Raw genomic sequence first — 26503 nt, forward strand, 5'->3', positions numbered from 1 at the left:
AAGTTGAACCCACAACCTAAGTACTCCTTGGGTCTGTTCTAAAGTGATCATTTGAAAAGAGATTTTCCAAATAGAATTGTTGCATGTTAATCTTCATCTCCTTTCCTATCTTGGAAAAAGCATTCTGAGAAATCAGTTCCTTGACGTCATTTATTGCAATTTTTGTCTCCACTTTGCTCCTCGGTGCCTTACATTATTTTGTTTGCAAATGTCTTAAACTGCTGGACTGTTTTTGTTGATATGAATATAGATATGGGAGAAAAGGCTGCTTCGCCTTGCTTATTCATTATTCATAATGTAATGGTAATATGAGTAATTTGGTTTTCTGAAGGTGCATTTAAAAATAGTATTAGTATTACCTTTTCTTATTTCGCATGTATATGTTGTATTCTTTGAATGCAAGATAAATAAAATAAAAGGTCACAAAGTGTAGTTAAACCTGTAAACCACTAATCTTGATTGACTGTTTGAGCTTCCTCTGTACTAACGGTCAGAATGTGTTACATGTCACAAATTATACAAAGATATCAAGTTCCAAATACGGTTACAATACTGTTGCGTTTAATAAGAGACATAATCATCACGTACCTGTACTGCTGCCTTGTATCACATCTTCCAGCATTGGTTTCCCGCAGTTTGGTTGCTAGGACTCTGATGATGTTTAAAAATAAGACAAAATTGACCTGCCAAAAAAGATAAACACATAACGAGAGGGCCTTAATGATTGCTCTGATTCCCCAGGAGCAGGTGCCATCATTTTCTTCGCGGTGGGGTGTGTAGGCCACATCCAGTAGAAATTGTGCACTCACCACGACAGCGGCAAGTATCGGCACTTGATAAATCCATTTCAAATTGCCCGCACTTAAGTCCCAGCACCTGCCGCAACATAAACAACAAACCTGTGATCAGTCTTTGCTAAACAACGTGATCCAAGACAACTGACATTCCTTTGCCTGCAAGTGAATCTTCTCCGTCTCTGTGAGCACGCTATGAAACACGAAACAAGTTCATTTCACTTTACTTGTCAATGGGAGCTGTCTTAAAAGGGCTCGATAAACAGAGCTGCGTTGAGTTGAGCTAAGAGTATTATTTTAAAACTTGTGGTCCAATTCAGTTTGGGAAAAGGACATATTATATACTTGTACTCAAGTATAAGTTATAAAGTATACTCATAGTACCTATTCATAAGGGTAATCATGAGTTGCCTTGGGGCAAAAAACAAACAAAGCTCGGTACAGTCATAGTTTTAAGGTTGGAAGTTACGTAAAGGTTAGGGTTATGGTTAGCATTATGGTTAGCATTTGGGATGCATTTGTCGAAGAGATCAAGTTTAGGTTTTATTTGGAATTAAGTTTAGGATCAATGTTAGGGTTAGGTTGGTGCTCATGAAGAGAGGGTTACGATTCGGTTATTGAAAACATTCTGTCTTGAGAAAGTAAAACAGTAATTGAAGGCATTTTAACATCCATCCATCCATTTTGTGACACGCTTAATTCTCACGGGGTACGGGGTTGCTGGAGCCTATTCCAGCTGTCTTCGAACAGTCAGCTGAAGACACCTTGAGCCGGTTACAACTGCTGGGCACACGTAGACAGACATACAACCATTCACACTCACACTCATACCAAGAGACAATTTCAAGTGTTCAGTCAGCCTGCCATGCGTGTTTTCGGAATGTGGGAGGAAACCGGGAGCTGGGATCGAACCCACATCCTCTGCACTGTGATCTGATGGGCTAACTCAGATAGTTTGTGAAACCAGACAATATTTTCCTCGCAAAACTTCCAAAACCAATTTGTGCATCAACTGAGGTTTTATTCACAGGCTCAAATTTAACATTTTCATTTACTTTTTCCACATAGATGAAACTAAGTCAGGTCTCAGGTATCATTCCAAAAATAATGGCATCCTAAAAAGCAATTCACACTCACTCTGTGTCCGCAAATGTGGCCCTCACTGTTGCCCAAACACTCACAAACATGGCTGGCACACCTGCAAAATTAAACATTCAAATCAGGAATGACAAGTCCTCTGTTTGGAGACCAGATCATTTGTTTGCCCTCGTCGAAGATGGGCAAACGCGACATCCACATTGTATGCGCTGTGCTTTTGCCAGTAATACGCACAGTGTGTACAATGCAGGTGCTGTGAAGCCCGTATCGAAAGCAGCCCAAATTACTTTCCGCTACATTACCAGATGCAATCATGACACTTTGGCTAATCACTTCAACTCACCCCATCCAATCATGGTGAAGCCCCAAAGATATTTCCGGTCTGAGAAGAAGGTCATGAAGATAAGACTGTGGAGGTACAGACCCTCCACCAGGATCCAGAAGTAATTGGTTGCCAGGAAGTACATGAAGAGGGTCACGGCCGCCTTGCAACCAATCTGCACATTGAGCAGCGAGGCATTAGTCCCTTTTCACACGAACATGCGACTAAATCAAGGGTGAGTAATGCATGTAGATGTGGATAAACGCATACACAAATACAGTATCCAGTCTGTATGGATTTACCTTTCGAGTACAACATTCACTCCACACACATATACAATGGTCGTTCAATTACCGGTAATAAGTTAACTCTGAATACAGAAGCTTATTCTTATTTTATGGCAACATAGCTTCTGCCACGATCTGGTTGGCGACCAACGGGTGTAACTGTCGGCCCCGCCTGCACCTGCACAGGTGTTGGTCGTTCCAATCAGTGGCAGTTAAAAGGATTCCCGGCACGACCATTCGTTGTCGGGTCTTTGTTTGTATTTGCTTCACCCTGTCAGATTTTGTTCCTGCTGACTCTATTTAACACAATTTGTCAATTACACCCTGATGCTCCCTCCTGCCTGCTTTTTAGGGATCCACCACCATCACCACGATGCAATCCGTGACAGCTTCCCAGCACTGCCATACACGTTTCCCATCTGTGCACAAGTTGTGCAATATTCATCATGTGTGAAATATTCCTTCAACGTCAACATTTTTGGACAAATGTCTCAGCCTGTTGCTTTCTACACTTTTGATTTCATCATTACTTTGAAACTTGGTAATTCTCGGCCTGCCTCAACAGTTTGTAGTACACTGCATTGAAAGGTCACATCGTGGCATGCTCCATGAAGAAGGAAGTACCCTACAAGGCAACATACTGGCCGGCAGGCAAACAAACGTCCTTTTACTCACAACACTTTAGACCAGGAATGTGGTCTAAATGTGGCCGATGGTGCAATTTTCATCTGGCCCTCAACTTCCGCCATAAAATCGAGAACGTCTGGCCGGAATGTAAAATTTTACATTGGGCAGTTGTGCTGTTACATGCATGTGCTAAGTGCTGCAATCAAGAGGCTCAATTTGCAAATTTGGATGTGAGTAACTGAATGAGCCACCCAATTTTCTAAAATGACGATTTTCTACATTTTTAAAAACAATTCTAAAATGGCCACAATCAACAAAAGAACAATTACCGGTACTTCTGTCCAACTGTCACAAAAGAGTTCAAGTGTTAAGAAAATTCAATTTTCAATGTCAATTCAATTTTGATAGGCATGTTTCAAATCAACCAAAACTCATGCTTAACTCATTCACTGCAATTTCCAAATTTATTTACATTGAATGATTTTGTAGTCCTAAATATAATATTCTCTGGGTCCTCCAATTTGAGTGCAAATGACCAAAACACTGACACTGGAGTGGACACAGATTTGCACATCATCTGGCAGTGAATGAGTTAAGATAACTGCAATTAAAATAAAAAATAAATAAATGTGACACGCAGAATGGCTAGCTGAAATATATTTAAATTAATTGCTCCTCTACCTTTTTTACACACCAAATCTGGCCACTTTTGCAAAACGTTTGGACACCTCTGGCTTAGACATTGAGATGGTGAGGCTGGATAGGATTATAGCCATCATTCCCTGAAGATACCAAGGCTGAAATAGCACCTTTTCTTTCGCATTACCTAAAGAGCCAAGTAACAAATCGGGCAATAGATACCCTGATCTTCATTAGTGACTCCAGTGAAGGTCTTTTTGTGCAAAGGTGTTACCTGAACGTGCTATAATGAGGCCGGATACACACCTAAGATTCATTTTTGAGAGACTGTGGCTCCAATTTGCAGATGGCCTACGACAAGCATGTCAATGTGAGAGTGCAGAGACACACCGTAAGATTCAACCACATCGACGAATAACGAGATCACAAATGCCATTGTGTCTGCTCGGGTATGATTTGAAAAGTGCGATCTATTCACTTCACATGATATGCAGTTGTAACGACAGAATGAGCAGAGGCCCCAGGAGAGAGAGGTGACTTAGTCAGCCATTGATTCTGCTCCAGTTCAGCTTCTCTTTGCGGCTTGTTGTCACAACGGTATGTTGTTAGAGGCCACTCAGCGCTGATTCCTGATGGCTCTTTGTTTCTTCGTTTCTTTGTTTTTTTTGTTTTTTTTTGTCTAGCGTCATTTTCCAGGCTGCTGTATTGATTGTGTCATGTGGAAGCTGATTGGAAAAACACTGTTTGGATTGGAGATACCTGTGTACACATTAATAGTTAAACAATGTTAAGTTTACACTGCAAGTGGTCAATTCCGATTTATGCACCGCCAAAATGTCTTCAATAATATGTGTATGTCGATATCATCGAGAAGGCACTGAAGTCTAAGGCACTTCATATTCTTATCCACATTTAGAAGAGATCTGATTCCAAAATCAGAAGAACACCATTTTGTTCATTCTCCTCTACTTCTACACCAGAAATTAATTTCATGGCATCAATTCCTCTCCAATATCAGGAATAAAAATCTGCTCATGTGCTATTATAATATCTGAAAATGGTGTATTTGTGGTTTATGCACAGGGGGTGGGGTCATGATATATTTCACATAGTGAATCTGTAGAATGTCATTTTCCACTTTTTGAATGGATCTACTCGAAAGAATTATTCTTTCCATGCTTTTCTACTGCTGACATGAAAATTAACACTCTTTATGATTGGCTATATATGTCACAAGGTGGCAACAAAGCACTACTTCTGTCGAAAAGAAGCTCCAGATGCTCACTTTAACAAAGTTTACTCCAAGATGGCGCAGGAGGCCGCCTAAATTATACACTCTCGTTGTTTGTCCTATGCTAGTAAAAGGTAATCAGGGAAGTTTTTCAGCAACTCGTCGAGGAGCGGTTCCTCCAAAACTCTGCAACCAGTTGAAGTTTGCAGATACCCAACTGAGGACATGCCATAGTACACTTTATCTTTGGGAAGAAATGTGCTTATAATCATAACTGCTTAACTTACATTTTACAAATGACAAAAAAACAACAAGAGTTATTGTGTTTTTGGTGCGAGTCTTGCTTGAGCATTGTTCGATTAATGCTCAGACGACTGTTCTTGCATTCAAAGCTATCACATCTATTTTTATCTTGGTTTCGGCTGTAGGGTTTTCAAGTCACTCTGATATATTATTTTTGATGTACGAAAAATAAGGAGGGTTTAAGGACTCACACTAGTTTCGGGCTGAATACCTTTTTTTGTGAAGCAGCAAATCTACTCAAGGAATTAGGTAGATTATTAGCCTGCACATTCACGCACGTATGAAAAGCGCACAGTTTAAAGGACAGCCGACGTCACGTTTTTGTTTTTTTAACTGACATCAGAAAAACGTTTTATAGCATCTAAAATACCCAAAACACGCAGTATGATTTTTAGTCAAATGCAAAACACCAATAAAAATGACTTAAAGTGTCCAAAATCTGCAAAAAATTGAGCAGCAAATTGGGCATTTTCAGAAAGTCCCGCCCCCAGTCCGTGACATCACGCCAAGACGTTTTGCATTGCTAGTGAATCAAAACAATGACTTCAGATTCGGAGAATATGCTTTCTTGTTACACATCTAGTTATGAATATGATTCAAATAGTTCTGAAGAGGAAAGCATACATGTTTGCAATCGATTAAAGAATTTATTTGTGCCATTTTGAGACAACATTGGGGGGAAATCTCTCACCCGAAAAAAGAGGCACAAATGGCGACCGTCCACAGGATGATAAATTCCTTATATGGCGCTTGGATGCCCTCTACTGGGCCTTCTGGCGGCTTTTGGGTGCAACACGATGTCCCCAGACCAAACAAGTACAGCAAAATACATTGACGTGATGGAAGGACCGCTACAATGCGTCTTTTTTACGGTCAGGGGCAGTCCTTTAGTGACGTCACGTACGGACTCGTCACCAACTCAAAAACAAGACTTCCTGAATATTCAGCGCGAGTCTTAAAACGTAAAATATAGCTATATGCGGTTGAATCTTTGTAAAATACGCTCAGTAGAAGTCATTTGAAGCCATTTTACAAATTATGGACACAACTTGTCCAGAGACGTCAGTTGTGCTTTGAAGTGTAGTTTTGCACAGGAAGGAGGAAGGGAGATGAGGGCAAGCATGGAGTCAAGCAGTAGCAGTGTCGAGTAAATGTTTGGCACATGGAAGAAAAAAAAAAGTATTTATTTGGCCTGACCCTGCAAAAGCCAATATAGGACATTGCAAAGAGTCCCACACCACTTCCTCCTCCAAAGACTCAATGCGTCTCAGCTCTCTTGTAACACGTGTACTGTACAGTGCTGATGAATAATGACTCAAAACAACAGCAACAAAAACATGTCAGCCCTTCGGCCAATTAGGGGAAGCCAATTGAAATGCTTTTGTAGATTCTGCTGTTTTGGTTAGCAAAGGGGTTGACATTGGGCCAGAAGTCAAAGGCACAATATGTTAAAAAAGCCATGAGATTTATAGTTAATGAAGCATTTTCCCCCCTATAATTTTGACTAAGACGGATTGACTAAGACAAAGTTTTTTTACTTACGAAATGTGCTTTGTTGGATGGGGGAGCCTCTGTAATGGACTTGAGTTCCTCCACCGTGACGCGTTGCACATCTTCCATGGCCGATCCTGAGTAGAGCACCACGTCCTTGACGAAGATACTCACAGCTCGCAGCATGTAGGACACGAAAAGATGCATATGGATGTAGTTTCTGGTGCAATGCAGACGTCTGACAACACACAAAATAGAGGTTGTTTTGGGGAGGTAGCCATCATTCTTAGTGATAAACTGACACAAGCACATTCTTGAGAATGAACTTCAAACCTGGGTTGATTGCAAAAAAATACCAATTATGCACGGGCGGCCTGGTTTGGAGTGGTTAACACTTTGATTTCACAGTGCAGATGTTGTGGGTTCAATCCCTTCCCTGGCCACCCTGTGTAGAGTTTGCATGTTCCCCCAGTACCAGCGTGGGTTTTCTCCGGGTCTCCTGGTCTCCTCCCACATTCCAAAAACATTCATGGCAGACTGGTAGAACACCCCGAATTGAAATTAGGTGTGAGTGTGAGAGTGATTGTTGTATGTCTTTGTGTGCCCTGTGATTGGCTGACAACCAAGTCAGGGTGTCCTCCGCCTCGTCCCTGAAGACAGCTGGGATTGGCTCCAGCACCCACCGCGACCCTAATGAGGAATAAGGGGTACGGAAAATGGATGGATGAATGGATGTGAGAGTGAATGGTTGTTTGTCTTTGTATGCCCGAGTAGGCACGCTGAACTGTCAACCAATCGCATGCCACAAAGATTATACTAGATTCAATTTGATTAACCTTTATTTGTTTCACAGTGGAGAAATTGCCAATTCACAGCAGCAAATTTATGAAAGGAAGAGGAAAGGAAAAGGAATACGTAGAAAACCCAAATTTAGGCGCTGCTGTAAAGGCAGCGCCATCTTGAAGTAATATAATATGAAAATAACACAAACTAGTTTCACACACAATCACATCCAGGGACAATATAGGCTGTAATCATACACATTTTTGAAATGTGGGAGGAAAATCCATGCAGGCATATGGACAACAAGCAAACACCAAACCCCTGTACCATGAGGCGGACATGCAACCGTGTCCAACATTGTGCCGACCAGTGTCAAAATTGCTTATCCCAATGCAATCAAATATCTCTTAAAGGCCAAGAGTAGGAGTAATAATAAATAAATAAACCATCCTTTGAGCACGACTGAGTTAAAATAATTTCAAGCATACTATTTTTCGTTTTTTTTCCTCGTTATTTTCAACCAGTAGCTCTTGTTACAAGCGCCTCAAAGACCTCTGTTTTCTCAATAGGATTGGAAAAAAAAGGAAGGTGTGACAACCATTGGATAACTCTGGCCCTTGTTTATGAAAATGTTTGATTCCTAGTATGGTGCTTATACTGTACATGGATGTGAGACTGTCTTAATTTCAAACCATACTAGTATTATCCCTGCGATGTTGATAGTCTTTTTTTGAGAATTTGTTTAGTCTCCCCAGTGTATTGCTCTTTACAGTTTTCATTCTTACGATGTATTGAATAAACTACATTACTTTGTTTTTCATTGAAGACTATCTTTTGGATGCACTAAGTTTTGCCTTAAAGTGTTTATCGGTTTGAATAAGTACGAATTTTGTGTTGCCAAAGGACTGTAGTTTTTTAGAAACTCCTGCAATGTAAGGTACTGCTACTCCTCTCCTTTTTGTATCTTCAGAATTGTTGGTTTCATTCCCTATTCTTTCCTTTTGATATTTGTTAAAAGACCACTGAGGGTACCCACCATTTGTGAGTGCTCTCCTGATGTTTTGACTCCTTGTCTCTACTTTCAATGCTTGTTGGTATTAGTTTAGCCCTATGCTGGAGGGTTTTGATAACTCCTAGTTTTTTGTTGTGTTGTGGGTAGTTAGAATCGAAAAGTAAGTATTGGTCAGTGTGCGTGGCCTTTCTAAAGACTTCTTTTTTTAGCGCTCTACCCTTTTTTATAATTACTTTACATTCCAAAATGGCCATTGGTTCTCTTTAATGTCCTCGAGAGTAAATTTAATTTTGACATTAACATTAAATTTACGTCAACATTAAAGTCAGGACAATAGAAGTAATCAGGGGAGCCGCAGGGAGTAGTCCTCTGCTCCCCCCAACCTGAGAGCAGGGACCAATCATAGCAGAGTCCGGCACCACGTCTGGACAGTAGGGTTATATATAGGCAGTGCCTGAAACTCATGACAAAAAGTTAGTGGACAGCCGGGCAGACAACTTTGAAAAGTTGCCGGCCCAGCCTTAAAGTTGCCTGCCCGGTTTTTCACAACTTAGAACACACAAAGACTTCTAATCGCCCAAAAAAATTATTATTTTTTAAATTATCGAAGTACCAACCAAAAATGCGCCATTGCCTAATTTATGGTAAATATACCTTACTGAATTGTTTGCTCCAGCTGTCGCTTATCGTCATGGTGTACAGTGCAACGTTTGCGTTGTGTTGTCTGGTCAAGGCTTGTGGACCCCACTGTCTCAGCGACTTTCAAAACTCTGAAGTACACTTTACAGTCAGGGTGTAGTCCGAAGCAGGCTTCTGATTGGCTGCCGGTGCCGAGTATGCAAATTGCCTAACGAACATTTGAAGACGCGAAAAATTATTACACATAATGTTTGTTAAATCCTCTCGCAAATTGCCAAACGAAGTTCGTTTGGTAATTTGCATACTCGGCACTGCCAGCCAATCAGAAGCATGCTTCGGACTACACCCTGACTGAATAGTGTCCTTCAGAGTTTTGAAACCGGCTGAGAAAGTGGAGTCCACGAGTGCACGTGGCTCGTAGTGTATTGTTTGTGGCTTTTGCTTCATTGAGTAAAACAAATGTTTGATTAGAAAAAAAAAAATACTTGAAGAAGTTGTCGGCCATTTGGGCTGAGACGTTTTGAAAGTTGTACGCCCGATGTAAAAGTTGTATGCCCCGAGAAACCGTGCAGACGCTATTTCAAACACTGATATAGGGCCGAAACTACCAGCAAGACTTAAGTTCGCTGAAGAAGCATCTTGGATGAGAAGCAAAACGTCCGACACCTTAAAAGAAGTACAGATGACGACTGAAGAAACCTTTTCATCGATGGACCACTCCGATGTACGACTGAGCGCTTCCACAGACATATTGTCTTGTATTGTATTTTGTACAGACGCCCCCATTTCAAGCTCAGAGAACTCTAGACCGATATAACTTAGGAATTAACTTTTTTTTCTGATGAAAGAAGAGAGTATAAGGTTTCTAACACTATATTGAATGTTTAGGTAGTCCTAAAACTAGATATTCTGTGGGTCCTGCAATTTGAGTGAAAATGACAAAAACCCTGGCAGTGAATTGGACATATTTTTGCACATCGTCTGGCAGTAAATGAGTTAAAGGGACGTCACAGCGACGGTCGTCGGGATATTGGTTCCGGAAAATTATTACATTATCAAATTTAAGTCTTTTTTCATGATTTATTTAATGCATTTTGTATAATTGCTTCCCTTTTGACAGAAAAAGATTTAATTTGTGATGTTTAAAAATGACTTCACGGTTCAGTTTTAATGGGCAAAAGATTTGACAAAGCTTCCCATTGAAAGGATGTGGTGGAGGACATCTAATCTATCCCACATTTCCCTGGTGAGAAACCCACACATTATGAAATAACTTCTGTCCCTGCTTGGGAAAACATTAGTGGAGCGCCGGTGTCTCCAATCTGACGTGTTTGAGGTGAGACGTGGCTGGACTGCTTTTGGAACAGCGTAGCCAGAATGTCAGGTGGGCCCTTGGGATAACTTATTAAACTCATTTGGCCCCGAACATATTGCCTCGTGCCAATGGGGAATAGTTCCAAAGCCTTCTGACGGCTTGTGTGGAAACATTAGTAAATAGAGTGTCGATTCCTGACACTTCCTGTTGCCCACCTCACCCCGAAAACTGCATGGACAGGCCATGAAAAACATCAGTGGACTGAATGAGACCATGCAAGTGCTCCTTATCGTCCTCATCCGTGCGTTTATTTTTCTCTGAAGCTGTTGTAAAAAAATGTGATTTTTCTCCAGGACTCCTCTACTACATTTGATGAATTCATTATGAATTCCATGTCAAAATACTTTGCTTTGAACTGTTAACGGCAATGCCACGTCAAGTGCAGAGATGGAGGAATTTGATGACAATTGAACCCAAGCTCATTGAAAATACACTGAACACTTTGTTGTCTTGAAATGAACACAAAAATCATGACCCCTTGATTCACCTCTTCATCCTTTTTATACATTTTAGAAATAAAAATAAACAAATTAAGACATACAATTTTAAAAATCACCAGCTGCAGAGCAATGTGAACCGAGTAGGAACTGAGTGGCAACAGATTCAGAAGAATAAGAATATATTTCCATGTATATATATTTCCATATATTTCCAATATATATCCCTGGCCTTAAAATAATCGTTTCATGAACTTCACACATCTTTTCATTCATTTGTTACACTGTATATAAATCAATAGGTAATGCATTGTATTGTATTGTTTTCTGAACTGGAAATAGCACAGCCACCTTATGACGAGTCAATACTGTTACATATATCAAATATGCTATTTATACTTTTATATATTTTTATACTTTTCACGATGTACAGTTATTTTTATGATACTCTTTTGTGCAGTTGTACATTTCAGTTTCAGTACATCTCAGACACTAATTATATTGCCTTGTTTTGCCACTTGGTGTGAAATGAAAATCACATCACAGCGGCAATGGAGTCAGTATGTGAACGTCACATGGCCAAACCCAGAAAACGGGTGAGCCACGTTGGTCTTTTTCCACCTCTGCTTGTAATTTGTGAAAATATCTAAATTATGATCAAGCAATCATGTGGAAAGTCCTGCGGTATTGTAGTTATCAGAACTCATCACATCACCCCACGTTGTGACATTAGGACTTGTTTTTGCTTCACCTCTAATTGCTTCCAGTGTCTCACAAGAAAATTAGTCTCCAAGGGATGAAGCTGATGAAACAGAGAGCGACAGACAGCAGCGACTCACCGGAAATATCCCAAGATGAGCACAGCCACGATGAGCGATCCCAACGAGACGGAGTAGCCCACAGTGTAGATGAGGTACAAACGGTGAAAGACATCCTGTTGGAAGAATTGCATTGGTTAGAACAATAGAAACAACACAGGAGATTGCAGCTAACATCAATGCAAAAACAAATGAGCTCAGAGTAGCAGTACCTGACATTGCAGGAGTCTCTGAAAAACTACAGAGTCCTTTGGCAACACAAAATTCCTACTTATTTCAAACCGATAAACACGTTAGTGCATCCAAAAGATAGGCTGCCAAATGAAAAACAAAGTGATGTACTTTATTCAATACAATGTAAGAATGAAAATTGTAAAGAGCAGTACATTGGGGAGACTCAACAAATTCTCAAAAAAATACTTTATCCACATAGCAGGGATAATACTAGTGGGCCTTAATCGGCAGTACATATGCATCTAAAAGCTAGAAACCACTCATTTGATGCCAATGAGGTTAAAATCTTAGCGAAAGAACATCGATGGTTTGAAAGGGGAGTAAAAGAAGCGATTTTCATAAAACAACTAAATCCTTCATTAAACCGATATGGTGGGCTGAGGTTCAATTTGGATCGTTCATACAATAGCCTGCTTAGGCAACATAGGATTAGAAATACTGATGAGGTGAAAATAGGGCAATCAGGCCAGTCGTTAGTCAGAACAACAGGAACAATCAGTGGAGCCACAGGGAGTAGTCCTCTGCTCCCCCCAACCTGAGAGCAGGGACCAATCATAGCAGAGTCCAGCACCGCCTTGTCTGGACAGTAGGGATATACCGTATTTTTCGGATTATAAATCGCAGTTTTTTTCATAGTTTGGTCGCTGGTGCGACTTATAAATCGGAGCGACTTATATATGTTTTTTTATTACTGTATATTATTTCACATGTTATTTTCGCAAGAGCGCGCTCTAGGGCTGTGCTGATATTGTGGTGTTGAAACATCTGTGAGCCGTCAAATCTGTGAGCGCAGAGACAGTAGCCTACACATTTCTATAACAGGTGTTACAGGGAAATCTGTGACCCGTCAGAATCTGTCGTCCCTGCGGTCGCGGTTTCTGGAGAGTCAGATTTTTCTGTAACACCTGTTATTTATAAACACAACTGAGAAGGGCTGAATAAAAATGGCGAAAAACCTGTAAGGGATTGGCGAAAAGCAGAGGTTACGCTTACTGATATGAAGAAAACAAAAAAAGCTAATCGCGGGCGAAAAGCTAGGTGGCCGCAGTTGGAGGAACGAGTTCACGCATGGGTGCTTGAACAACGTGCTGCTGGGAAAGGTTTGTCAACGGTGCAGTTGCGTCTCCACGCCCAGGTCGTTGCCAAGGAGATGAATATAAATGGCTTTGCAGGAGGACCTTCTTGGTGTTACCGCTTCATGCAACGCAAACGCCTCTCTATCAGAAATCTCTATCACAAATACATTTTCCCCAAAAATACGACTTATCCTCCAGTGCGACCTATATATGTTTTTTTCTTCTTAATTATGCATTCTTTGGCTGGAGCGACGTATAATCCAAAAAATATGGTATATATAGGGCCTAAACTAGCAGTAAGACTTTAGTTTGCTGACAAAGTTTCTTGGATAAGAAGCGAAACGTCCGACACCTTCAAAGAAGTACAGATGACGACTGAAGAAACCATTTCTTCGACGGCCCACTCCTGTACGACTGAGAGCTTTCAGAGACGAAATGAGCTCAGGGTCTTTTGGGCACATCTGGCACAGAGATACGTTCAAAAGGTTACGGTGATTGTTCATTTAACACTCAACTTCATAGTGGATTGCCATGCATGGATAATAGCGACGACATATGCGAAAGCTATTTGAACACCTACACTGTCTGTAAGTAAACAATCTGCTTAAAATTAGATATCAAGTAGACAGGATGAACTTAGTACAACGACATATGTGAAAGTTTTGAAACAGGAATGATGTGATTTGGCTTAATTATGAACAGATGAGAGACCTTCATGACGCCACGTTTCCATGTCCAGTGGTTCCTTGATCAAGTTATGATTTTTCAAATCATCTTTTCACATTGAAATGTAAATGAAATGTAAAAAAATAGCACTCTGTAATATCATCATGGATTTTAAAAAAACATTTAAATTATAGATGATATCATTAAGCCCTTTTTTTCTCCCGATATTTCCTGCAATGCGCACTGAGCGGCTCGATTCTGATGTGGCTACCTTGGGTAATGTAAGACAGACATACCAATCAACTGTACAGATTTTTTTCCTGCATTTAAAATTGAGTGGCGGATGCCTCCAACTAATTTGTGCCACCCGCAGCCTGCAGCCATTGATGTCCGCGCTATATCAACAGCAGAGCACTGGAAACCCCTGAAGCAACTACCAAAGAAGCTTGAGGAGCCCGCGACAAGAAGAAAGGAGCGTCAGCGCAGAACGCCGATGCGTATGTGGATCTGTTGCGGCTTGGAATTGGAGTGGATTTATGTGGGACAGGAGATGTGAGACAATCTCTTTTTGTCAATGGATGCTACAATTGCGTGTTTGCTTTCAACCTTTGGCTTGTAGTAGACATGCACATTCCACCATGACATACCTTGTCATATTATTTGTTACTTAGTTTTCTGGTTCTTTTGACTTTTGTTTATGTAGACATGAGTAAGAAATATTGTGCTAAGTCTATTCTCTTTGTCTGTTCTGTAATACCGTACAATAGCTATCTGGCTGGCTGGCTATTGGTACTTAAAAATAATAATATTTTGCTTTCATGGCTCTCTTGCTGTAAGCCTCTGGAGTTTTCATTGTTAATCTTAGGATAGGAATGGCTCTATAATAGTTTTGTTTGATTGGCAGTTACTTTTGGCTGAGAATGGAAAAAAGGCTTGAAAACTGTTTTTTTTTTTATTTACTAATATTGTGTGCCAGTCTGCTGCTTGTTGTAAAGTGACTTAAAGGACAGCCGACGTCACTTTTTTGTTTCTTGACATCAAAAAACGTTTAATAGCATCTAAAATATGCAAAACAGGCGGTATGATATTTTTATTCAAATGCAAAACACCAATAAAAATGACTTAAAGTGTCCAAAATGTGCAGAAAATTGAGCTGCGAATTGGCCATTTGCAGAAAGTCCCGCCCCCAGTTCGTGACATCACGCCAAGACGTCTTGCATTGCTGGAGAATTAAAATAATGGCTTCAGATTCGGAGAATATGCTTCCTTGTTACACATCCAGTTATGAATATGATTCAAATAGTTCTGAAGAGGAAAGCATCTTTTGGGTGCAACACAAGGTTTTCAGACCAACAAGTACAGCAAAATACATTGACGTGAGGGAAGGACTGCTACAATCACAGTGTAGATGAGGTACAAACGGTGAAAGACATCCTGTTGGAAGAATTGCATTGGTTAGAACAATAGAAACAACACAGGAGATTGCAGCTAACATCAATGCAAAAACAAATGAGCTCAGAGTAGCAGTACCTGACATTGCAGGAGTCTCTGAAAAACTACAGAGTCCTTTGGCAACACAAAATTCCTACTTATTTCAAACCGATAAACACGTTAGTGCATCCAAAAGATAGGCTGCCAAATGAAAAACAAAGTGATGTACTTTATTCAATACAATGTAAGAATGAAACTTGTAAAGAGCAGTACATTGGGGAGACTCAACAAATTCTCAAAAAAATACTTTATCCACATAGCAGGGATAATACTAGTGGGCCTTAATCGGCAGTACATATGCATCTAAAAGCTAGAAACCACTCATTTGATGCCAATGAGGTTAAAATCTTAGCGAAAGAACATCGATGGTTTGAAAGGGGAGTAAAAGAAGCGATTTTCATAAAACAACTAAATCCTTCATTAAACCGATATGGTGGGCTGAGGTTCAATTTGGATCGTTCATACAATAGCCTGCTTAGGCAACATAGGATTAGAAATACTGATGAGGTGAAAATAGGGCAATCAGGCCAGTCGTTAGTCAGAACAACAGGAACAATCAGTGGAGCCACAGGGAGTAGTCCTCTGCTCCCCCCAACCTGAGAGCAGGGACCAATCATAGCAGAGTCCAGCACCGCCTTGTCTGGACAGTAGGGATATACCGTATTTTTCGGATTATAAATCGCAGTTTTTTTCATAGTTTGGTCGCTGGTGCGACTTATAAATCGGAGCGACTTATATATGTTTTTTTTATTACTGTATATTATTTCACATGTTATTTTCGCAAGAGCGCGCTCTAGGGCTGTGCTGATATTGTGGTGTTGAAACATCTGTGAGCCGTCAAATCTGTGAGCGCAGAGACAGTAGCCTACACATTTCTATAACAGGTGTTACAGGGAAATCTGTGACTCGTCAGAATCTGTCGTCCCTGCGGTCGCGGTTTCTGGAGAGTCAGATTTTTCTGTAACACCTGTTATTTATAAACACAACTGAGAAGGGCTGAATAAAAATGGCGAAAAACCTGTAAGGGATTGGCGAAAAGCAGAGGTTACGCTTACTGAAATGAAGAAAACAAAAAAAGCTAATCGCGGGCGAAAAGCTAGGTGGCAGCAGTTGGAGGAACGAGTTCACGCATGGGTGCTTGAACAACGTGCTGCTGGGAAAGGTTTGTCAACGGTGCAGTTGCGTCTCCACGCCCAGGTCGTTGCCAAGGAGATGAATATAAATGGCTTTGCAGAAGGACCTTCTTGGTGTTACCGCTTCATGCAACGCAAACGCCTCTCTATCAGAAATCTCTATCACAAATACATTTTCCCCAAAAATACGACTTATCCTCCAGTGCGACCTATATATGTTTTTTTCTTCTTAATTATGCATTTTTTGGCTGGAGCGACGTATAATCCAAAAAATATGGTATATATAGGGCCTAAACTAGCAGTAAGACTTTAGTTTGCTGACAAAGTTTCTTGGATAAGAAGCGAAACGTCCGACACCTTCAAAGAAGTACAGATGACGACTGAAGAAACCATTTCTTCGACGGCCCACTCCTGTACGACTGAGAGCTTTCAGAGACGAAATGAGCTCAGGGTCTTTTGGGCACATCTGGCACAGAGATACGTTCAAAATAGGTAGTGATTGTTCATTTAACACTCAACTTCATAGTGGATTGTCATGCATGGATAATAGCGACGACATATGCGAAAGCTATTTGAACACCTACACTGTCTGTAAGTAAACAATCTGCTTAAAATTAGATATCAAGTAGACAGGATGAACTTAGTACAACGACATATGTGAAAGTTTTGAAACAGGAATGATGTGATTTGGCTTAATTATGAACAGATGAGAGACCTTCATGACGCCACGTTTCCATGTCCAGTGGTTCCTTGATCAAGTTATGATTTTTCAAATCATCTTTTCACATTGAAATGTAAATGAAATGTAAAAAAATAGCACTCTGTAATATCATCATGGATTTTAAAAAAACATTTAAATTATAGATGATATCATTAAGCCCTTTTTTTCTCCCGATATTTCCTGCAATGCGCACTGAGCGGCTCGATTCTGATGTGGCTACCTTGGGTAATGTAAGACAGACATACCAATCAACTGTACAGATTTTTTTCCTGCATTTAAAATTGAGTGACGGATGCCTCCAACTAATTTGTGCCACCCGCAGCCTGCAGCCATTGATGTCCGCGCTATATCAACAGCAGAGCACTGGAAACCCCTGAAGCAACTACCAAAGAAGCTTGAGGAGCCCGCGACAAGAAGAAAGGAGCGTCAGCGCAGAACGCCGATGCGTATGTGGATCTGTTGCGGCTTGGAATTGGAGTGGATTTATGTGGGACAGGAGATGTGAGACAATCTCTTTTTGTCAATGGATGCTACAATTGCGTGTTTGCTTTCAACCTTTGGCTTGTAGTAGACATGCACATTCCACCATGACATACCTTGTCATATTATTTGTTACTTAGTTTTCTGGTTCTTTTGACTTTTGTTTATGTAGACATGAGTAAGAAATATTGTGCTAAGTCTATTCTCTTTGTCTGTTCTGTAATACCGTACAATAGCTATCTGGCTGGCTGGCTATTGGTACTTAAAAATAATAATATTTTGCTTTCATGGCTCTCTTGCTGTAAGCCTCTGGAGTTTTCATTGTTAATCTTAGGATAGGAATGGCTCTATAATAGTTTTGTTTGATTGGCAGTTACTTTTGGCTGAGAATGGAAAAAAGGCTTGAAAACTGTTTTTTTTTTTATTTACTAATATTGTGTGCCAGTCTGCTGCTTGTTGTAAAGTGACTTAAAGGACAGCCGACGTCACTTTTTTGTTTCTTAACTGACATCAAAAAACGTTTAATAGCATCTAAAATACGCAAAACACGCGGTATGATATTTTTATTCAAATGCAAAACACCAATAAAAATGACTTAAAGTGTCCAAAATGTGCAGAAAATTGAGCTGCGAATTGGCCATTTGCAGAAAGTCCCGCCCCCAGTTCGTGACATCACGCCAAGACGTCTTGCATTGCTGGAGAATTAAAATAATGGCTTCAGATTTGGAGAATATGCTTCCTTGTTACACATCCAGTTATGAATATGATTCAAATAGTTCTGAAGAGGAAAGCATACATGTTTGCAATCGATTAGAGAATTTATTCCATGCCATTTTGAGGCAACATTGGAGAAAAAAAAGAGGCACAAAATGGCCACCTCCTGTGGCCACCTCTGTTTCCACAGGCTGATAAAGTCCTTATATGGAGCTTGGACGCCCTCTTCTGGCGGCTTTTGGGTGCAACACAAGGTTTTCAGACCAACAAGTACAGCAAAATACATTGACGTGAGGGAAGGACTGCTACAATGTGTCTTTTTATCGGTCAGGGGCGTTCCTTTAGTGACGTTACGTACGGACTCGTCACCAACTCAAAAACAAGATGTCCTGTATATTCAACGCGAGTCTTAAAACGTAAAATATAGCTATATGCAGTGGAATCTTATTAAAATACGCTCAGTAGAAGTCACCCAATGATTCTTTGGCACACTACTGACGATGTGTCCCAAATTCAAAACCTCCCATCCCTGAGGCACAGCTCCAACATCACGTCCAGTGGTTCATGATTCTCTTCTCTCTCTCTCTCTCTCTCTCTCTCTCTCTCTCTCTCTCTCTCTCTCTCTCTCTCTCTCTCTCTCTCTCTCTCTCTCTCTCTCTATCTCTATATCTCTATTTCTCTCTCTATCTCTCTCTCTATAAATATCTCTATCTCTCTAGCTCTCTCTCTCTCTCTCTCTCTCTCTCTCTTTCTCTCCCTCTCTCTCTATCTATCCCTCTCTCTCTCTATCTCTAGCTCTCTCTCTATCTATCTCTAGCTCTCTATATCTCTCTCTAGCTCTCTATATCTCTCTATTTCTCTCTCTCTCTCTCTCTCTCTCTCTCTCTCTCTCTCTCTCTCTCTCTCTCTCTCTCTCTCTCTCTCTCTCTCCATCTATCCCTCTCTCTATCTCTAGCTCTCTCTCTATCTATCTATCTATCTATCTATCTATCTATCTATCTATCTATCTATCTATCTATCTATCTATCTATCTATCTATCTATCTATCTATCTATCTATCTATCTCTGTCTCTCTTTCTCTCTATCTCTATCTATCTATCTATCTATCTATCTATCTATCTATCTATCTATCTATCTATCTATCTATCTATCTATCTATCTATCTATCTATCTATCTATCTATCTATCTATCTATCTATCTATCTATATCTCTCTATCTATCTATCTATATCTCTCTTTATCTATATTTCTCTCTATCTATCTATCTATCTATCTATCTATCTATCTATCTATCTATCTATCTATCTATCTATCTATCTATCTATCTATCTATCTATCTATCTATCTATCTATCTATCTATCTATCTCTCTCTCTCTGTCTCTCTCTCTTTCTCTCTCTCTCTTTCTCTCTGTCTTTCTCTCTCGCTCCTTCTCTATCTATCTATCTATCTATCTATCTATCTATCTATCTATCTATCTATCTATCTATCTATCTATCTATCTATCTATCTATCTATATCTCTCTCTAGCTCTCTATATCTCTCTCTATCTATCTATCCCTCTCTCTATCTCTAGCTCTCTCTATCTATCTATCTATCTATCTATCTATCTATCTATCTATCTATCTATCTATCTATCTATCTATCTATCTATCTATCTATCTATCTATCTATCTATCTATCTATCTATCTATCTATCTCTGTCTCTCTTTCTCTCTATCTATCTATCTATCTATCTATCTATCTATCTATCTATCTATCTATCTATCTATCTATCTATCTATCTATCTATCTATCTATCTATCTATCTATCTATCTATCTATCTATCTATATCTCTCTTTATCTATATTTCTCTCTATCTATCTATCTATCTATCTATCTATCTATCTATCTATCTATCTATCTATCTATCTATCTATCTATCTATCTATCTTTCTCTCTCTCTCTGTCTCGCTCTCTCTTTCTCTCTCTCTCTTTCTCTCTGTCTTTCTCTCTCGCTCCTTCTCTATCTATCTATCTATCTATCTATCTATCTATCTATCTATCTATCTATCTATCTATCTATCTATCTATCTATCTATCTATCTATCTATCTATCTATCTATCTATCTATCAATCGATCTATCTGTCTATCTGTCTATCTAACTTTCTATCTATCTGTCTATCCAGTCTATCTTGTCTATCTAGTCTCTCTCTCTTTCTCTCTCTATCTCTATCTCTATCTCTCTTTCTCTAAATCTATCTCTACCTCTACCCTCTCTATCTCTCTACCTCTCTCTATCTCTACCTCTAAATCGCTATCTCCCTATCTCTCTCTCTATCTCTATTTCTATCTCTCTCTCTCTATCTCTAAATCTATCTCCCTATCTCTCTCTATCCCTACCTCTACCCTCTCTATCTCTCTACCTCTCTCTATATCTACCTCTACCTCTAAATCTCTCTCTATCTCTCTATCTCTATCTCTATTTCTATCTCTCTCTCTATCTCTACCTACCTCTCTACCTACCTCTCGATCTCTCTATCGCTCTACCTCTATCTCTACCTCTACCCTCTCTCTATCTCTAGATCTCTATCCCCAGATCTCTATCTCTAGATCTCTCTCTCTCTATCTGTCTTTCTCTCTCTATCTATCTTTACATCTCTCTCTATAGCTCTCTCACTACTGACGATGGCACACTTGATGTCCGCGCTATATCAACAGCAGAGCACTGGAAACCCCTGAAGCAACTACCAAAGAAGCTTGAGGAGCCCGCGACAAGAAGAAAGGAGCGTCAGCGCAGAACGCCGATGCGTATGTGGATCTGTTGCGGCTTGGAATTGGAGTGGATTTATGTGGGACAGGAGATGTGAGACAATCTCTTTTTGTCAATGGATGCTACAATTGCGTGTTTGCTTTCAACCTTTGGCTTGTAGTAGACATGCACATTCCACCATGACATACCTTGTCATATTATTTGTTACTTAGTTTTCTGGTTCTTTTGACTTTTGTTTATGTAGACATGAGTAAGAAATATTGTGCTAAGTCTATTCTCTTTGTCTGTTCTGTAATACCGTACAATAGCTATCTGGCTGGCTGGCTATTGGTACTTAAAAATAATAATATTTTGCTTTCATGGCTCTCTTGCTGTAAGCCTCTGGAGTTTTCATTGTTAATCTTAGGATAGGAATGGCTCTATAATAGTTTTGTTTGATTGGCAGTTACTTTTGGCTGAGAATGGAAAAAAGGCTTGAAAACTGTTTTTTTTTTATTTACTAATATTGTGTGCCAGTCTGCTGCTTGTTGTAAAGTGACTTAAAGGACAGCCGACGTCACTTTTTTGTTTCTTGACATCAAAAAACGTTTAATAGCATCTAAAATATGCAAAACAGGCGGTATGATATTTTTATTCAAATGCAAAACACCAATAAAAATGACTTAAAGTGTCCAAAATGTGCAGAAAATTGAGCTGCGAATTGGCCATTTGCAGAAAGTCCCGCCCCCAGTTCGTGACATCACGCCAAGACGTCTTGCATTGCTGGAGAATTAAAATAATGGCTTCAGATTCGGAGAATATGCTTCCTTGTTACACATCCAGTTATGAATATGATTCAAATAGTTCTGAAGAGGAAAGCATGGATTTCAAGAAGTTACGATTGGACAGTTGTCCTTCGTTGTGGAGTTTAAAGAGAAACTGATTTATCAGAGAAAAAAAACAACTAATAAAATATTACAACATCAGTTCATTTCATTTAGCACTTCTATCCACCCTACGACTGAGTTTGGATGAGAGTTGGGGAGAATCTGGTGTTGTTTGTCAGTCAATCTTGGACTACTTGAAATCAAACAGCCCTCATTGCCCATGTTGGGCAATGAGGGTCTGCAATTAACCCAAGAAGCAGTTTTTTTTAAATATGGGGCAAGGATAGGGTACCTGAAGCTGAGTGCCTGGTAAATGAACAACAATTAACAGTTGAACATTAACACAATAATTTCTCGTCAATCACTTTGCCACTTTTTTGAAGAGAAAATTGTTTAATTATTTGGAAGTTTTCTGCTTGTGATAAAACCACTGATATTTTCACACTAATCTTGCGATCATTTATAAAGAAAAAGAAGACGAAAAAAAACCAGACCCCTACTTCCTCTATCTTGTCCAACTATGCTGACAGATTTGAATGACATTCTGAAGCTTGCATAATCAATTATATCTGTTTGAAGCAAATTGCATTTGTGAGATTAGACCCCTTATATTGGGATGGAAATTAAAAAAAAAGAGTTCTTCAAAAGGCTTTTGGATAACCATGTCCCTGAAAGACCAGACTGTAGCCTGTCACACAAGCAGGAGCAACATGAAAAGGAATACCGACCGTGAGCGGCTGGTGTAAATTTCATTATCCACGTCTGATCTCAACGTTATCTGAGTGGCGCTACGTTGCTGGGATGAAAGAAACCCTCAAATAATAAGGGGTTGAACACCAAATGCACTGCGCCACCCGCACATCAAAAGACTCCTGCTGCTGACGGTTAGACAAACAGCAACCGCATCAAACACTGAGCATTCAAGTCTCTATATTTTAGACATGACCATTGTGTCTCTTGACTAGCGTTTGGGACAGCAGAACATGCCACTAATTGCCATCAGAGTTGTGATTTCCTCATAATCCTAAAATAAAAAAAAAATAAAAAAAAAACAAACATAATCATAAAAAAAAAAAAAAGAAGTTCAATATGGCGCCCGAGTCGGCAGCGGTCAGCAAGTGCTCTTACGAGCCTTGCTTGTGTTGTTGTTTTTGTGTTGTTCTTATCGATGAGAAGGTTTCTTCAGCCGTCATCTGTACTTTTTTGAAGGTGTCGGACGTTTGGCCTCCTATCCAAGAGGCTTCGTCAGCGAACTAAAGTCTTACATAAAACTCCAATTTTTGTTGACGCAACATACTGACTACAACATAGCTGCTTTGCCTAGCTAGTTCCTGGTAACCCATTACGATGGACCTCTATCCTTTGTTTAGATAGATAGATATAGATCTATGTAGCATACACGGAATTTGCCACTTGGGCAAAGAAGCGCTCCGGTAGTTTTAAGAAAAGTGAATAACCCAGAAAAAGTGTTCACCACTTTTGCGATTGCTCACTGTCAGGGCAATTCGCTATCTGAACACAATTTAAACAGATTTTCTATTTCCTTACATTTTGTTTTATTTTCTCTGATAAATCAGTTTCTCTTTAAACTTCACAACATATCGTCTTATTTTGCTGACTTTTTCAGAAAAGATTAGGAGAGAATTGCAGATGTCAGAGGAATAAAAGTGAGGGGGGAAGCATACAGGGGATTGAATGATTCTGTTATGAAGAGAAAAGAAAGCCCGAGTATTTCCAGTGTTTGAGTCAATGAGTTCAGAGTAGTATTGTGAATTAGCTTGAGAGATACTGTCCTTGTAGAGAGAAAGTTGAGCAGTGTACATCTTTGTGAACAGTGAGTCTGGTTCTCCGATAAAGTCTTTCAAGCTGGCGTGTTTTCGATTTCATGGAGTGGAGATGAGCGCTGAACTAGGGTGCAGAACGCGGAAATAAAACAGAGCGGGATTTGACAGGAGTGAGCGTGTTGTTAAATAAATATGATCAAAACAAAACAGCAACTTGTTCAATATCCGTTTATATTGCTCATACACATTCAAGGCAGTATGGCAACCAAAGTTAAGCAGGCGCGGTGGTGTGGCATCGATATGTGGCCGAACTTGTACGACACTTTGGAACAGCACAATAAAGTGGTGAACTCAAGCTAAAGGGCACTCTATTGAGTAAATGGAGGTATTCCTGCAAGTCTGGCGCAGAAAAATTCTCAAAGGGGCACAGTCCAGTGCAAGCCTTACCTTTTCCTGGCTCTGGTTGTAATGATAGAGGAATTTTGCACATTCACTGTAATTGGCCCACGTCTTGTTATTGGCCGCAGAGATCTCCCATGTCCCATTATTGCTGCATCGGCGGTATGTTCGTCCTATGGAGCAGGCACAAAAGCCTTAATTAACGATTTTTTTTACATTGTCGTGGAAATTACCTTCTATATTACTGAAATAAGCAATATGAAATACAAAGGTGTGTGTTAACCAAGTCTTGAGACGAAAGCAGTGTACAAACATCTATGAATGAGTCGAATTTGATCATTTGAGCACTGCCCCTCCCGTGCAACCAATGTCAACAAAGGATCATCGGATTTTACCGAAGCTTGGATAATAGTTAGGGACAACTGTCATTAATATTTTCAATGTGAACAATAGTCGCTTACTTTGCATAATTTTGAAAACATCTGAGGCATTTTGAGCAATATCAACTACAAATGTCTTCCTATGTCACATTTACCTCTGTGGTTGAAGTCGTAGATGTAGTCCGGACATGAGGTGGACACAAGCTTTCCCGAAGCCCCTTCGGGCCAACACACAATGCCATCCCATTCTGGTGAGCAGTAACCATCTACGGAGATAGCAGCAGAGCAATGTAGCATCACATTTTATTTGAATATATAAATATATTGTGAATTCATGTGAAAAATTGACTTTTATTAATTAAAAAAACTGTGGGGCACATGAATGTACTTTACATTGTGTGTAAATTAGCGAGCAATAATGGCACTGTGGCTCACGCGGAGAGCACACATTGTTGTCCATCTTCCATCCATTGTGATCCAATTAAGATGTATACAATTATGGCATGCTGATGGCTCCCAAAAGACTTCATTGGCCACCAAACTCGCCACGACCTGCCTCTTACTAAAATTTAATGGCCAAAGTCAACACAAATGAGGTCAAGGACAGTGTGGAATATCTGCCGCCACATTATTATTATTTTCTTCAAACGTTTAATGACAATTGTGGTAGCATAAGCTGCATGGTCTGTACAATTACAGGAAATAGTGGAAGTCATGCGATTTGCGAAAGACTTTTGAAAAATGCCTTCACCCTACAAAAATAAAACTAAAAACAAAACTATAAATATGAACAAAAACGTTGACCGTATTTTCTTCGATTATTAAGAAGGAGACAATATTATTTATGTTTACTGTTTAAAATTAATGACTAATTCCAAAATGACATACAAATCCCGTACACCAAAATGCATGTGGTTTTTTTCCCAAATATTGAAAACATATACGTAATCTAAAATGAATTTGTAACAACTATTTAAAATACAAGTACATGCCAGGCAGGAGACCGAGAGGAAGACCGAAGAGGATGCTTATGAATGTGGTCCAAGAGGACATGAAGGTAGCTGGTGTGAGAGAAGAGGATGCACAAAACCGGGATAGATGGAGGACATTGATTCGCTGTGGCGACCCCTGAGGGGAAAAGCCGAAAGGAAAAGAAGATTTAAAATACAAGTACATGTAATGATATACAGCATTTAAAAAGCAAAAACAAAAACAAAACAAAATGTGTGTATGTGTGTTTATTTTTTAACCATTCAAATTGTTTTCTAATTTCTAAAATGCATTCATACTTTAAAACAATTACATATTATTTCTATTTTTTAAATACAAACATTTTTAGTCTGAACTGAGAATAAGAACAAGAATAAGAAAAATAGTAATAACACAAATGTTAAATTTAAGGACTGCAAACTGTATACACTGTATGATTTTAAACTTGTTTAAACTGAATACGTACATGTCAAGTGAATGGGGCCCATAAGTTGACTGTCAGCAGCCTGGCCGACCACAGACCTCTGACAACAATGTTGTCCCAGCACCGTCCACCCCACCCCATATTTCTGGGGTACCGTTCGCCATTTACGTTGTATCCTTATTGAAAACATCTGTCTGTCTTTGACCACTAATAACTAGTTTAAGATAAAACCAAAACTATGTCTTCTCTGCAGTGCATCCATTAAGTTCCTGCAAATCAAAAGAAAAGGGGTGTTTGTGGAGGGGGCTTGACAATGTGGTGTCCCCCCCACTCCCCCGGCTACAAAATAAAAGCATAGACTTATGATGACAATCCCCCTAACCACACATCCTGCACTCTTACTATAGGACCACCTACACTCCAATAGACCTAACCTAGATACCCAACACCTATCGTGTATGTATGTGTGTGTGTGTGTGTGTGTGTGTGTGTGTGTGTGTGCGTGTGTGTGTGTGTGTGTGTGTGTGTGTGCGCGT

General features: G+C 39.8%; 1 protein-coding gene across 2 annotated transcripts in view; it reads right to left on the reverse strand.

Moving 5' to 3' along the window:
- The window catches only part of pth1r (parathyroid hormone 1 receptor), a 96731-nt gene that overhangs the window by 1198 nt on the left and 69030 nt on the right, over window positions 1-26503 (reverse strand). For both annotated transcript variants that reach the window (XM_089008875.1, XM_089008876.1), the window contains 8 exons: window positions 24709-24819; window positions 24222-24346; window positions 11878-11972; window positions 6844-7030; window positions 2236-2389; window positions 1932-1992; window positions 810-876; window positions 589-683 (listed from right to left, as the gene is read on the reverse strand). In XM_089008875.1, the coding sequence (XP_088865001.1) occupies window positions 589-683; window positions 810-876; window positions 1932-1992; window positions 2236-2389; window positions 6844-7030; window positions 11878-11972; window positions 24222-24346; window positions 24709-24819 (895 nt within the window). The remainder of the gene's footprint in view (window positions 1-588; window positions 684-809; window positions 877-1931; window positions 1993-2235; window positions 2390-6843; window positions 7031-11877; window positions 11973-24221; window positions 24347-24708; window positions 24820-26503) is intronic.

Source organism: Hippocampus bargibanti, linkage group LG11, assembly GCF_051943395.1.
Source record: "Hippocampus bargibanti isolate YZ-2025 linkage group LG11, ASM5194339v1, whole genome shotgun sequence".
Lineage (NCBI taxonomy): Eukaryota > Metazoa > Chordata > Actinopteri > Syngnathiformes > Syngnathidae > Hippocampus > Hippocampus bargibanti.